Genomic DNA, 16436 nt, shown 5'->3' on the forward strand with positions numbered 1-16436 from the left:
TATCCAACAAAGTCAATCAGTTAATCTATGAAAATGTTTGTGAATTCTATTTCCTATAAAACATAGGACTAGTTAGAAATACTTACACAGAAATTGTTTTTTCTTTTCCAACGGCAATTCATGAAATACTTCCCAAAATATTTTTATCGTTGGATGTTCTGCCCAATACTCCCCTTTGTATTCTGTATTCTAAAAACAACATAATCCTTCATTAATATTAAAGGATGTTAGTTTTGTCTTGAATCTAACAGACTGGCCTTCTTATTAGCACAAAAGCTAACACCGTCCAGGATTTTGAAACTCATGCAATTCAGCTGATTACCTACTATTTCCTGGGCATTTTGCAATTTGGAACTGTTAGTTCTAGGGAAAGGCAAGAAAATGTTCCAATCAGCAGAAATGTCTCCCCACCACTTCAAAGAATACAACAGGGTTGTATTATCTTCAAAAGTAAATATCTAAAGGATAAACTAGAATTACTAAAATGTTAATGCATTAAAGTTCAACAAAGAATTAGTTATCTGTGATAATTATAAAATTCTCTTCCTATATTCATGAACAGAAATCACTTACTTTACATTCTATCTTTACTTAAAAAAAAAAAAAAAGTACTAAGGACAATAATTTTCTGTGGTAGTCAGTTTCCACGATGGCTCCCAATGATCTCTGTGCCTCCTGTTCCTCATGCGCTTGTGCAGTCCCCTCTCACAGTGTATGGGCCTGACTGTATAATCATTAGGATACTGCAGGTATGAGAAATACATGCCTTCTGAGGCTGGATCATAAAAAAAACTCTGTGGCTGCAATCTCTTTTTGATCATTCACTGTGGGGAGAGCCAGGTGTCATGAGGATACTCAAAGAGCACCATGGAATGGTCTTCATGGTGAGACACTAGGCTTTTAGTCAATGGTCTTATGAGTGCGCCATCTTGGAAGGGAATCTATCCTTAATCAAGCCTTCAGATGACTAAAGCACCAATCAGTATCTTAACTGCATGAAAACCTCATGAGAGATGCCTAAGCTAAAACTATCCAGTTAAAGCCATTCTGGGGGCGCCTGGGTGGCGCAGTCGGTTGGGCGTCCAACTTCAGCCAGGTCACGATCTCGCGGTCCGTGAGTTCGAGCCCCGCGTCGGGCTCTGGGCTGATGGCTCAGAGCCTGGAGCCTGTTTCCGATTCTGTGTCTCCCTCTCTCTCTGCCCCTCCCCCGTTCATGCTCTGTCTCTCTCTGTCCCAAAAACAAATAAACGTTGAAAAAAAAAAAAAAAAAGAAAAAAAAAAGCCATTCTGAATTCCTGACCCACTGAAAATATGTGAGAAAATAAATGTTCACTGTTACTTTTAAGCCACTGAATTTTGGGGTCATTTGTACCAATAGAGCTAATACACTTCTCCTTAAAAAAAAATACTAGCACTGGAAACTCTGGGTGGCTTAAAGGACTGAGTGTCTGACTCTTGATTTAGACTCAGGTCATGATCTCACAGTTCATGGGATCAAGCCCTCTGACAAAGCAGAGCCTGCTTGGGACTCTCTTTTTCCCTCCCCCTCTGCCCCTCCCCTGCTAGTGTTTTCTATCTCTCTTTCACTCTCTCTCTAAAAAAAAAAAAAAAAAAAAAATACTAGCACTAACAGAAAAGGGGGTAGGGAGGGGAGAGGGAATATTACACTGTAAAGTGTTCTTTAAAATCCAGCCACGATTGGCCGTAACTTTTAGTTCTTAACAAGAATCTTCCAGCATCAGGGCCTTTGGACACTGTTCCCTCAGCCTAGACCACTTAGACACATCCTCCTTTTTTTATTTTTTCATCAGGCTAATTTCTATTTATCCTTTAGGACTCAGATTAAATGTCACCAAATTCACTCAGTGATTCATTCAACATATATATAGAGAGAGTTTCAGTCAAAATTTAGAGTCTTGGGGAAACTGCAGTGAACCAAGTCCTTACTTACCTTGTAGAGTACCTTACTACCATCTACTGAGATGCTTTCCCAGATTTGTACAGCCTAGGTTAAGTTCCTCTTTATATACCATTCACTGAACTCTCTTCCTTAGTATTCACCAAAGTTAATGTCTACTTTCCTTATTACAGGGCAAAGACCATGTCTCAACCTTATTTACTGATATCTCCCTAATCGCTTGCATAGTATTAGGTATCCATAGGGGCTCAACAAGTATTTACTAATGGTCTTCTTAAATTTTGGGCTCTATTTGTAGCCATGGTTATCTCAATGACTGAACTCTTGAAATCTACTCAATACTTTCTATTTACTTATAAACAGGTCTGGAAAAAATGGCTGAAATTCTAGCAATCAATTAATGGATTAATGACTATGAATTACAGACTATGAGCATATTAGTGGGGAATGAAAGGAACATGGTTAAAGTTTTTTATCTTTCTTTTTAATTAAAAAACCTCTAAATGGTTCTGGGGAGTGTGTACACAGTCCTGATGAAGAAAGAGCATTTAAAGTCACAAATCCTAGTCACTGAAATTATAATGAATCAGGTATACGATGGAAGAAACCAAGCATATTAAGTACACTAAAATATACTAAAAAAAAAAAAAAAAAAAAGCCATTAGGGGCGCCTGGGTGGCTCAGTCGGTTAAGCGTCCGACTTCAGCCCGGGTCACGATCTCGCGGTCCGTGAGTTCGAGCCCCACGTCGGGCTCTGGGCTGATGGCTCAGAGCCTGGAGCCTGCTTCTGATTCTGTGTCTCCCTCTCTCTCTGCCCCTCCCCTGTTCATGCTCTGTCTCTCTCTGTCTCAAAAATAAACGTTAAAAAAAAAATTAAAAAAAAAAAAAAAGCCATCTTACTAAATGATTATTTCTATCAATTATATCTTCAGACATGGTTTTAAGTACTTACTGAGTGCTCTTCTAGGCTCTGGGAATATAGCAGTGAAGAGAGAAACAAAAACCCTGCCTTCATGGTGCTTACATTGTTGTGGGGGAAAACAGCAAAAGACAGTAAAGACCATTAAGTAAAATTTATATTGTCAAATTCAAAGAGAAAATAAAGCAGGGAAGGGTGACAGGGTGTGGGAGTGGGGGTGTGTGTGCACATATCCAATTTTAGGTAAGTTAGCCAGTAAAAGTCTCTGAGAAGGTATAAAGACATAAAGGAAGTAAGAGCAAGAAGCATTTGGAATGATCAAGGTGAAAAAGAGTTCCAGGCACAGGGAATAGCTAAATAGAAAGCCCTCAAGACTGGTTCAGCAAAGAGGCCATAAAGACTGAAGCAATGTGAGTGAGAGGAAGAACCATAGGAGATGGGGCAAAAAGGACAAACTGTGTGGGATGCTAAGTGTGACTGGAGGCCATTACATCATTTTTATTTTAGGATGACTGGAGGTGGAGTCCATTTCTACTGGGGTCTCCTTAAAATCAGTACAGCTTTCTTCTCTTTAGCAGATCAATTTACCCCAAAAAATAAATTTTTAATCTCTTTCCTGGAGGATATAAACTTGCCTACCAACTTTCCTCAGTTCCACCTAGTTTCCCAGATTCTGTGGTCTTCTCTAGACTTGTCTCTTGGGTAGGATAGAGAAGCTGAGGGGTCTACAATTCTTTAAATTAGCTCTGAAGTAACTCTATTGCTTTTAGCCTAACCACACAATCTGCTACTACAGCAAGACCATGTACCAATTCCTGAGCCTTTTAAAATTTCTATGCTGTGAAATGAGTTGTCTCTTAAAACCTCTGTCCCTCAGGAGGCTTAGAATTCAAATTTCTTTGCTCTAGTCACTCAACAACTCATCCACATTATTTTCCATCTTCCAAAATTATTTTCTCTTGTTCATGGTACTTTTATATTTTTTTCTGTCTGTGTATTCCTATTTTTATTCCTTTATTATTATTCTAGTGAGATTTTGGAAAGGAGCAAACGTGTTTACTGTAGTATGTTCAACCAGAAGTCCTAATTATTCTTTAAATTAAAAAATTTATTCCCTAAATTAATACACAGTAAAATTGACTTTTTTCCAGTGTGGGTATAGTTCTATGGATAGACTTGTGTACCTACCGCCACAATCAGGATACTGAACACTTCCGTCACCCCAAGAACTCTCCTGCGCTACTCTCTACAGTCATATATCCAGTTCACCATAGTTTTGCTTTTTCAAAAATGTCACATGCATGGAATCATATGGTATGTAATCCTTGAGACTGGCTTCTTCACTCTGCATAAGGATCTAAGAGTCATCCCAGTTGTTGCACGTATCAGTAGTGCATCCCTTTTTATTGTTCAGTAGTACCCTACTGTATGGATGTACTCCAGGTTGCTTTATCCATTCACTCACTGAAGGACATCTGGGCTGTTTCTAGTTTTTGACATGTTTGCAGAGTTTTAAAAACATAATTAAAAAAAGTTGTGGTCAAATACCTGTAAGAAAGTTTGCCATCTTAACCCATTTTAAGTGTACAGTTTGGTGGTACTTTCATTCATACAGCTACACAACCATCACCACCATGCATCTCCAGAACTGTTCATTCTGCTAAGCTGAAACTCTGTACTCATTAAACAATTACATCCCATACCCTCCTATTTACAGATTTTGTATGAATGTAACTTAATACCTTAGGGTAGAACTGCTAGGTCATGTAGTAAGCGCATATTTAACCCTGCAAGAAAATGCCAAACTCTTTCCAAAGTAGCTATACCATCTGTATTCCCACCAGCAATGCATGAAAGTTACTAATGCTTTGTATCCTTGTTAGACTTGTTAGCTAACTTAATGGGTACATAGTATTAAACTATTAATGCAAAAAACTGTATCAGAGTTGGATTACAAAGACGGAAAATTTTATAGGTCAACCTTGCATATATCTTTCTCAAAGCTGATCTAACCTAGCACTTTTTATTCAATGTTTATCTGAAGAAATATCTGAGAATGATTGGTAAAGAGAAAGAAAAGAAAAAAGTTGTTTAAAAATTCCCATTCTTCTCCCCAAAGATCCCTTTATTGGCTAACACTAATAATGGAGATCATAATAAATATTATTTATTCTCTGCTAAAAAAATTTAGCATTGAGAGTAAGCAGAAAAAAAAATAAACAAAGGTGTTAAGTAATGTGAATGTTTTTCATAATGGTTTTATGATTGGGCAGAATGAAAACTCAGTTTTAGCTGGGACTTCTATCTGACCTCTGTCATAAATGACATTTTTCCATAAGAAAACTACCAATACCACAAATACAAAAATGGTATCTAATTCATATACAACTAAATTCATTCATTGTGGAGTAGGAAGTATATAGTATTTTCCTATAAATATGACTAATAGTGTAAAATGGAAAACAATAAACAAGAGGGCAATTTTTCTATCAATAAACCACATTTTCCTTTTGCCTTTCCATTGAGACAATTTCATAGATTTGTTTTCCCTTACCTTTTCCAGTTCCTTCCAATCATAATTTGTATTTCCAATAACCATTGCTTGTAGTTCATTTGGCTGGAAGAGCTGAAGGACCTTTCCTCCACAGACCTTGTGAAAGCCCGCGTGAAAAGCATCAAACAAGGAAGCCACTGATTTATTGAATATGTAATCCACATAAGCATCAACAAACTCTTGCCTAGAAATGAAAAGGCACACATGGCACAGAATATAAAAATAATTTTTTATGGAGAACAGATATGCAGTCTTATTAAAAGTTTGATCTCGTGTACTTTTTGCTACTTAGCTATAAAACTGAGAAAGTATAAGCAGGATTCTAAGTGGACAAAGCCTTTTTTTTTTTTTTTAATGTTTATTTTTGAGAGAGAGCAAGAGAGAGAGAGAGAGAGAGCGAGCGAGCGAGAGCATGAGCGGGGGAGGGGCAGAAAGCAAGAGGGAGACACAGAATCTGAAATCTGAAACAGATTCCAGGCTCAGAGCTGTCATCATAGGGCCTGACACGAGGCTCAAACCCACGAACTACAAGATCATGACCTGAGCCGAAGTTGGACATTTAACCGACTGAGCCACCCAGGCACCCCTAAGTAGACAAAGTCTTTATAGAGAAGTTTATTATTCTTTCTGTATAAAAATCCAGTATTATCTAGGAGGCATGCAGACTTCATTTATCATTCATAGCCTAATTAGGAAGGCTATTCCAAGGTGAAATGTCATTTCCTAAAGGGACACAAATGTCTATCAAAATAATTTTTAAATATTCACAGATTATTGAGATTTATATGCACCACTTCAAATGCATCCCTAAAAAGAGTCATCTGTTAAAAATACCAGGTGATGAAAAAATGAGAGCTTTGGGATACAGACTATTTGACAGACAACAGTCTACCTGTTTTTCGTTGGGTTTCAAGGAATCTGAAAACACATTTTTATTTTTTTTTAAGTAGGCTCTATACCCAATGTGGGGCTTGAACTCACGACTTTAAGATTAAGAGTCACATGGTCTACTGATGAAGCCAGCCAGGCACCCCAACAAAATTTATTTTAAAAACTAAGTATCTCAGGGGCTCCTGGTGGCTCAGTCAGTTAAGTGAGTGACTCTTGATTTTGGCTCGGGTCATGAGATCGGCTCTGCACTGGGCATGGAGCTTGGTTAAGATCCTCTCTCCCTCTGCCTCTCCCCCTGCTCACTGCATGCTCTCTCTCTTAGAAATAAATGAATGAATAAATACCTCAAAGGGTTATTAAGCACTTCATTAAAAGATTACAAGTGCCATTTCTTTTCAGAAGTATGTGCATATACATATAAGTACACACACATATATATAACAAACACTTCTGATGTCTTTTCCTGCCTGTTATGATACAAAAGTAAACTACAAACAAACAAACAAAAGTCCCTTTACCCAGGAATTAGCACTATAGTTTTATTCAATTTGTTCTGTTAGCCACAATTATTTTATGCAGCTATCTATCTGGTCAAACAAATTATGAGAATGGGTACCAGGGGTATTTCAATATTTTATATTCCAGTCCTCCAAATTCAAAAGGATAATTCTGGGAATACTGGCAAATTTAGTTATCTATAGATAATCTTCTTAGCAATTATAAAATAATTTCAAAGTGAATTTATAAACAGAAAAAAGGTTAAAGGGGGTCAATATAAAATTGGGTGGGCCTAAGGAAAAATCAATAACATATGCTATTAGGTTCTGATGAAAAGAGGCAGATAATTTTGTAATGCATAATTTTATAATTCGTCTAATTAGAAAGTGAAATTTATCTGTATTAGAAATTTATCTGCTTTAAGCACAAAAGGCTAAATTGCTTTATGTGCTAATATTTTTATCTTCAACACTTTATCTAGCATTGGTAGTACAAAGATAAAAATTCTTTAAATTATTAACTAAATTAAAAACTTAACAAAATACTTTAATAGTAGGCTAAAAACCTTTCTAAATCAGTTTTCAAAACCAAGATTTTTTTAAAGAAAGGATAATTAGAAAGACCTAAATATTTTCACATTATTTTAAAAACAGTTTATTTTTATCAAAGTAAGACATACACACAGTTTTAAATGTCAAATAGTAATAATCCTAACAGCCAACATTTACTGAGCACGTACATGTGCTAAGCACTATTTTAAGCATCTTAAAATTATTGCCTCATTTAATCCTCAAAATAACTCCAAGAAATAGGTACAATCTATCATCCCATTTTACAGAAAAGGAGACTGAGGCATGGAGACATTGACTAATTTACCTACAGTTACACAGTTACTAAGTAGCAGAACCAGAATTAGAACCATTTGAATAAAGCTCCTGGCAACAGCCAATAAGCTAGCTTTGTCTAAAGAATTGTAACACCATAGAAGAGAACAAAGCAGTTCTCTGTCTTGTTCCTTTCCATTAGAAATTCCTGATATCTGAAGGCAAATAAACTTAACTTTTCGCTATTACTTCTGATATTTACCTTCAAATTTCAACAACATAGTTATGTTATTCCTTAATTTTCAATTTTAAATATAATCTAATGAACTGAATACCTATTGTGGAAGGTGAGGATTTATCTTATTTTTAATTGCCCCTCTCTCACTTTGTTTCCCCTAAAGCTCCCATTATAACAATTTTTGGCTCACTGTTCACTGTTGACATTTTTATGATCATAAATATCGCTCACAATTAAGTTGGAATATTTTATTACCTGCCTTTCCTTAAAAAGAACTTTTGTTTGGGGCACCTGGGTGGCTCAGTCGGTTAAGCGTCCGACTTCGGCTCAGGTCATGATCTCATGGGTCCGTGGGTTCAAGCCCCGCGTCAGACTCTGTGCTGACAGCTTAGAACCTGGAGCCTGTTTTTGCTTCTGTGTCTCCCTCTCACTCTCTGCTCCCTCCCTCTTGCCTCTGTTTCTCTCTCTCAAATATAAACAAACATTAAAAAATTTTTTAAAAAAACCACAACTTTTGCTTCCCTTAATTTGCTACTTCATCCCTCACTTTAACAGAAATGTCAATCTCTTTAGATTCATTCAACTACGTTAAGGGAGCAAAAGCTGCATTTTTCTCCTGGAGACAGCCCTCCTGGAGCCTCCATCCTCTTGATCTAACCCACATCGGCTGCTTATTCCTAAACCTTCTACACACTGCTGTTCCTGCAGAAGAAATCCTCTGTCTTTCTTCTAGATTGGATTGTATTTTTTTTTTGATCCCGTGTCTTTCTCTTTCTTGGTTTAATTCCTTGTTTTGGTAGAACACATCCTCCTGTAACTTCCTGAGAAAAATGCACTGGAAGTAGATTCTCTGAGACTCTGGATGCCTGGAGATGTTTTTATATACATGCACATACTCGACAGTTCTGATACAAAATTCTAAGTTAAAAAATCATCTTTCCCCAGAATTTTGATCTCCCAGCTTCAGTGTCATTCTTTAGAAAAGTTCGAGGTTATTCTGGTTCTTTTTTGTATATGGTCAGTATATTTTTTTTTCCTGGAAGGTTTTAGGAATCTTTACTCTTCTAGGATTTTGAAAATTCTCTTTTGCCTTAGTATGTCTTTTTTTTTTTTTTTTTTTTTTTTTTTTAACTTTCCATGCTTTCAATTTTAAAGGCATGTCTTTTAAGAAAGCATGTCATTCTGTTCTGGCAAGTTTGTTGGTACCATTTATTTGACAAATGTCTTTCAGTGATTTTTTTTTCAATTTTTAATTCAACTTTTTTGAATTTTAAGTCAGTAATTTTTAATCTATATCATTTTAAGAATACTGATTTCATTTTCTTTTGAAGTTTTCTTCTTCATCCTGCATTGTTTCTGTTTCCTTGGCATTCGATGGTTTTGGTTTTTCCTTAAACGTCCATCGATCTTTGGCTATCTACTCATACTTAAAAGTGAGGCCGTTTACCCAAAGAATCCTCCAGCACACAGTGCCAAAGAGGGGGAACTGTAGACTCAATCTACTTGTTTTCAGTATGCCTCTTACCCTTGGTTGTGCCTAACTGTACTCAAATCTAAAGTACCCCTTTCCCCCAGCGCCTCCCCCGCCCTTCAAAATATCCAAAGTCCCTTTAGTTCAATCTCTCCAGAAGGTAAATTTCCAATCTTCTGCCTAGACCAGAAAGGGAAGTTGCCAGGCTATTGTAGTGCTAATGAAAATGGGTAAATGGGTTTTTAACTGCTTTTTATAATAGCAATCTTTCTATTTCCAGCATTCCCCTAAGCCCAATATACTTTCTAACATTTTTATTCTCAATGCCTGAGCCGCAGTTAAGCAATATAAAAACTGGCTGCCTTCTTGACTCCTTCCTATGTTGCAACTGTCTCTGGTTGACCAGTTAGTTAGTTACTCCTGTTCTCTAGCTTCCAAAAATGGGTTTCTGTTGTCTCCTCTCCCTTCTCTTTGTTTTGGTTATGATCTTTTATTTCTTTATTAATGTCTTAAAGAGATTTCAGGAACAAAAGGCAGTTACTTCCTTACTAACCATTCAAAAAGTAAGTTTTACCTGAGTAAAAACTTAATACTGTGACAGGTTTCTATATACAGAAGAAAATGCCTACGGAAAGTTATTACTACCACTGATGCTGCTATAATTCACTTACCGATTTTGTTTGTTAACAGCTGTGTCTGCACCATTTAGAACCAGCTCTTTCACTTCTGTTGCACCAAAGTTTTCAACTGTGATCTATTAATTTAAATTTTTAAAAAAAGTCAATGTCAGACTCAATACTTATTAGATTTTAATAACCTATTATTATAGTCTACCTCTCATTAAATATAAGAATAAAGCTGAGGTAAAATTCTGTGACTACCATAAGCTTATTTGTGAATTCTAAATAAAGCCACACTAGAAGTTTTCATCCTCCGTAGTAGTGTGAAATCCTACTGTGACTAACTACAAATTACCAAATGTTTGGTTAGTTTAGAACAGGAAATGGAGTATTTATTATGTGTAAGACTTTAGAACAATCACTACAGGAGTAAAATATCAGAAAGGATGTTTTCCTTGCACATATAACAGAATACAGGTGGTCAAAATGTATGCAGCCTAGACCTGCCATGCATTCTTCTCACTTGACAGCTCCTACTCTTATATTCCTGTCTTGTTTGCATTCTTGATCATACATGGTTTTTCCAGTATGCGCGATTTGGTTTATAAAGATAGCTGGTTATTTTGAAACTTTTTATTTGCTTTACTAGTCTGCTAATTTTCCTATAAGTATTACCATTCCCACCTTTGTATCTTTTCTCCTTCTATTCCCTCTTTTTGGAATATTATCCTCTTCTATGAAAACATTTTTTTTTTTTTTTAGTACCTGCTATCTATAAAACATTACAGTGGGGTTGAGATGATAAGAGATGAATAAATCCCTGCTGTGGAATTTACTATCTAGTTAAGGAGGAGAAATGTGTTATATAAGCAACTTCTTAAAATAAATGCTGTAATAGAGACATGAACAAAATGCTATCAAACCACAGAGGAAAGAACACTCTCTAACTGGAGGAAGTATGAAAGACCTTGAGGAAGAAATATCCTTTGAAAAACACCTAGAAGGATGAGTAGGGCCCTCAAAGATTGAGAGGGGATGGAATTTCTGACTGAGTATAGAGACTGGACAGGATACATATGACAGTAAGTATCAAATTCTGAAAACGTATGGCCCTAAAAAACAGGAAGATAAGGTACATGAGAGAATACTGTGTGACATGATAAAACTTGCTATTAATGGAGGAATATAGTGTAAGTTACAAAGAAAGCCAGATTCTGAAGCCCATTCTAAAGCTATTATTATGCAAGCAATAAAGACTCACTGAAAATTTCTGGAAAAGAAATGGCAGTGGGAAGGAATGTTTAAATTACCATAGTTCTTGAATATACTAAAGCATTCACAAACTTGGCATTGACAAATTAGAAATTATATTGCTTGGAACCCGAAGTTTCAGTCCATTGAGATAATCAATAAAAATTCAAAGATAACTGATTCTCTTATAAATGAAATTGAATTAAAGAATCAAACCACTGGGAAACCAGCCATTCAACCATTATTTATTAAAATAAATTCACTTATTTCATTTTAGCCAAATTTTCTTAAAATTGTACTATGTGCCAATTCTTCAAATGATCAAGAAATGGGTAAACTTGGGGTGCCTGGGTGGCGCAGTCAGTTAAGCGTCCGACTTCAGCCAGGTCACGATCTCGCGGTCCGTGAGTTCGAGCCCCGCGTCGGGCTCTGGGCTGATGGCTCAGAGCCTGGAGCCTGTTTCCGATTCTGTGTCTCCCTCTCTCTCTGCCCCTCCCCCGTTCATGCTCTGTCTCTCTCTGTCCCAAAAATAAATAAACGTTGAAAAAAAAAAAATTAAAAAAAAAAAAAAAAAATGGGTAAACTTTTTTGACGGGGCACATCATTTTTTTGGAAAATTGTGGGATAGGAGAATATAGTATCTGTCAGATTTGATCACAAGATCATAAAGGGGACTATTTGGGGGAAAAACAAATACACAAAGTTTTTAAAAACAAAAAGAAAGAAGACCAAAGGCTTTACCATTTTCACAAGAGTCTAATTAACAACATTTAAACCATTCCATTCTGGAGTGCTTTCTCACAATCCTTGCTGATTTTCTCATCTTTAATTGTCAACTGGTCTACTTCTGCCAGATCCTTGTTTGTCAAGGGCTTTGCATGTGGATGGATAAGTTATTCAACATCCCTTTCACTAAATTAACAAAATTCTGTATCTTTGGTAAGATTTGCAATTTCTTTTTCTAAATATTCCAACGTATTTGCATTTGCACTGTGGTATGTCATTCAACAGTAAGGTAAATAGGCAAGGACAAATATTAATGTAAGCAGAAAGGGATGTCTGAGTAGGAATTAATCTTTTAAGTAGTAAGTTCATTACTGAATTTTCTAATGTACAGTAACTTTTGCTTCTCTAAAGATTCTTGTAATTAACTGCAGACTCAAAAATGAATACTTGAATAAAGAGGTCTTCTTGTATTTGTAAAGATCTTTAACATAATGATAAAACACTAGGCTCTGAAGTCACAGACCTGGGTATAAATATTATTTCTGACATGTAATGACTGTTTTCAGTTTTCTTCATCTGTAAAATAAGGATAATAATACCAATCTCATAGGACTGTTATGAGGATTAAATGAAATAATGTACGTACTATGACTAGCAAACAGTTAATGCTCAATAAATGTTAGCTAAAGGGTTAAGAATTCCACTCGTCAACATAAAAAAAACAAAAACCATAAGGCAGGGATGAAGAATAATCAGGTTATTCTAGGTCTTTCCATCTTACCGTAAAATTAAGACAAAATGTTTCCTCGACATCATCTTCTGGATAATCCAGTAATTGTTGCATGCTTCTGCAAAACAATATACATTTTTCTTTGAGGTAAAAAACTACTGGGTATTTTGACTGTTTTGCTTATGGATAAATATATATTTCTCATTCATTCTTGATAAAATCCTTTTATGAATCTGTACTCTTGTATTTGTTTCAGAATGGTAGATGTGTAATGGCAAGCTAATGAACAATTTTGAAGGAACAAATAAATCACTCTAAGGTTTTTATCTCTTCTAAATACAAAGGCCATGTGTCCAGCCATTTTTAACATTTGTTCTTATTCATATACAATTTTTATTCCATTTTATGTAATAAATAAGAAACTTTATGTATTCCAGCTAGGAATGAAAGTAATCAGAAGTCCAAGTAAATCATTTAACTATTCTCAGGAAACATTGCCTTCCTAAGTTTATTATCTGATATTTGTAAAATATTGTTAAATTACTAAAAATTTAGGGAATGGTTTTATACACAGAAGTCTTTCAGTAGAAAATTTTGATCTGGGTAACACAATGAGTTCTCCAATATGAGAAGGGTTTTTGTTTATTTTGGAAATTCAACAAGCACAAAATACAATTATTCCTAAAAGGAAAGCTTTCTGTACATTTCTCATTCTCTATTACCTACACTCCATCCTTGTCACTTTTTACAACTAACCTCCCAACATCAGGCACTAGTTCCTTCAAATCATCCAAGGATGGCTTCTTTTTCAGCAGTTTCTTATACAAAGCCAAAGGAAAATGGAGGTCCACAATAGTAAAATTATAAATTGCTAATCCACAGATAACACCAATCAAATGGAACAAATCACTATCTTCAAATGTCTAAAAATAAAAGAAAAAAAAAAGTAAAGACTATTTTCCAAGTTAAAATATTACATTATTTCTGATGACAAAAACATACACTTGTAGTAGAAAATTTTGAAGACACAGAGTAATGAATAACAAGAAAAAGCTTATTCTCAAGCATATCTCCCTGGGATAATATCAGTGTTAGTATTTCTACATTATTTCCATCAATATATTTTCTAAGACAAAATTAAGACCTTGCTAAAATCACAAGTGGCTTTTTCTCCCAGAAATATGAGCATTTCTACATCATTAAATTAATAAATGAAATGATTACTAGAACACTTAATCTGACTTAAATATACATATTCAAAATTTCAAAGATTTAAAAGGCAAAAAGAAAATTAATAAATGCATGTAATCCAATCATTCACAATGATTAAAAAAATTTTTTTACATATTTTCATCAACTGTAATTTCAAAAAAATAATTTAAAAACATTATACTTAAGGTCTTCTCATTCTTCTAATCACAAGTATTTTATCATTAAATATTCTTCTAAAACATGATTTTTAATGGCTGCGTATCACTCATATAAAAGTACCACGGTCTGCAAAGTTAGCTATTTTACTACAGTTGGATTTTATATTATTAAAACATCAAAAACAATGCTTATTTCCCCTCATCTTTAGAGAAGCAACATATAGTAGCAGAAAATTCTGTGAGCATGACAGTTAAAGAGAAAAACATTTTTTATCAGATTTGGGGCTCCACACCTGTTCATTCACTATCTGGCCTCAACGTTTTCAAAGACAAAAACAGTATTTATCTCATACGGTTGCTGTGAGGATGAGATTAATGTATGTAAAATACTTGTAGCCCAGTTCCTATAGCACACAGTAAAGGCACTATCAGTGTTAGTTATTCCAACTAGTTAGTGATATTCCAAATATGACGTGTATCATTTCTGCACAGTTTGGAATGTTTGTTTAGGAGAAATTCTAATTTGTAAGAAGAATTTCAAACTCAAATGATAGTTAAGCATAACCCCAACTGTTTTCCTCCATACCTATTCCAATTTACACTGACATTTGTAGTCCAAGAAAATGGCTATCTTTCCCCATTTTCATCTGTACACACACACAGACACAATATTTCTATAAGAGTTAAAAAATGTAAACTTGTTTAGTATGTATTTTTGTCTGCTAGTGATACTGAAAATTAGGGATTTGTGTGTGTTTGTGAAATGCCTCTTTGTATACTTGGCCCATTTACCTTTTGGAGCTAGTGTTTTCTTATATATTTGTATTTGAATTCTTCATATACTATGAGTATTATCCTATGTCATATCGGTTATATATATATCCCAGTCTGCTATATACTTCTTAATAATCTTGTTTTTGTTATACATAAATGTCACAGTTTTTTCCAGTGGTCAAATTAGCCTTTTTCCTTTGTGATGTCCTATTCCATGTTTAAGTTCAGAAAGTACTTTTAGAACAGGACAGACCGAATAACATGTTAATATCTCTTCCTCCTGAAATCCCTCTAAACGTGAATAAAGGATTAAAATGGGCATAAACCCACAAGATAAAAGAGAATAGAAAAAATAGGGGAGGGTTTTAATATCACTAAAGAGATGATAATATTTCAAAATATGAAAAGTAGATGGTTAACTGTAGGCTGGTTAGTAGTAGGGTGGTTAACTGATTCAGGAAGCTTAAACTGAAACAGGAGCTTAACAGAAAAGCCAATGAAAAACAAGCTAATTTGTGCTTCAGACTCAGGGAATGGAAGTAGCAAAAATACCTTTAAAGTCAAGTAGCCCTGCTAGCTCAGTTAGTAAAACATAAGACTCTGAAAGTCAGAGGTACTAACTACAGTAGTTGAAAACAGGATATGTGGTGAAAAGTCCCTTACCTTTCTGGAGACAATGAGCCAAAGTGGCTCTGGAATCTGAGACAGATGGTGCATTAAAAACAAAGGGATCAAAGGGTTCAAGGGGCTTAAGAGGTACAATCCTCCAATTATAAAATAAATAAGTCACACGGATATAAAGTAGAGCACAGGGAATGTAGTCAATAATATTTTAATAGCTTTGTATGGTGACAGATGGTAACTACACTTTGAGCACTGTACATACACTATGTACACTATGTGTACTAATGAATCACTATGTTACACACCTGAAAGTAATATATATTATATTGAATGTCAACTATACTTCAACTACAAATGTAATTTAAAAAGTTAAAACAGGGGCTCCTGGGTGGCTCAGTTGGTTAAGCCTCTGACTTCAGCTCTGGTCATGATCTTGCAGTTCATGGGTTCAAGCCCTGCATTGGGCTCTGTGCTGACAGCTCAGAGCCTGCAGCCTGCTTCAGATTCTGTGTCTCCCTTTCTCTCTGCCCTTCCCCTGCTCATGCTGTTTCTCTCTAAGATAAACATTAAAAAAAATTAAAAAACAAAACATAGAATACACATACAAAGAAACAAGTGGATCAAATGAAGGTATGCATAGTCAACAATGAGAAATCCCAGCTTCCCTTTCCAGTGTTCAGAACACTACTAGAACACTGGCAGCCAAATTGTAAATGTTGACAATCGATGGTTCTCCTTGAAACACCTCTACCTAATCACTCTATGAATGGTGATTGTAAATCATAAATGTATATACTCAAACTAGGTAGCTTTTCAGTGTCACATTCTTAAATGTGAATAAAAAGCCAAGGATCACAAGAAAAAGACAAAAGAAATAACTGTCTAGTATTCAAAAGTGTCCAGTATTCAACAAAAATTTATGAGACATGCAAAAAAAGAATATGGCCCATTCATAAGAAAAAAAAATTAAATATAAATTGTTGAGAAACACCCAGACACTGGATTTACTAGATGAAGACTTTTTACTG

General features: G+C 35.2%; 1 protein-coding gene across 10 annotated transcripts in view; it reads right to left on the bottom strand.

Moving 5' to 3' along the window:
- HERC4 (HECT and RLD domain containing E3 ubiquitin protein ligase 4) overlaps positions 1-16436 on the bottom strand; it is a 153268-nt gene that overhangs the window by 16862 nt on the left and 119970 nt on the right. For 9 of the 10 annotated variants that reach the window (XM_045437578.1, XM_045437577.1, XM_045437575.1 and 6 more), the window contains 5 exons: positions 13397-13563; positions 12692-12758; positions 9985-10067; positions 5392-5575; positions 87-189 (listed from right to left, as the gene is read on the bottom strand). In XM_045437578.1, the coding sequence (XP_045293534.1) occupies positions 87-189; positions 5392-5575; positions 9985-10067; positions 12692-12758; positions 13397-13563 (604 nt within the window). Of the gene's footprint in view, positions 1-86; positions 190-578; positions 582-5391; positions 5576-9984; positions 10068-12691; positions 12759-13396; positions 13564-16436 lie in introns of all 10 variants that reach the window. The other variant, XM_045437581.1, reaches the window with a different exon arrangement.

Source organism: Leopardus geoffroyi, chromosome D2 (genome assembly GCF_018350155.1).
Source record: "Leopardus geoffroyi isolate Oge1 chromosome D2, O.geoffroyi_Oge1_pat1.0, whole genome shotgun sequence".
NCBI lineage: Eukaryota > Metazoa > Chordata > Mammalia > Carnivora > Felidae > Leopardus > Leopardus geoffroyi.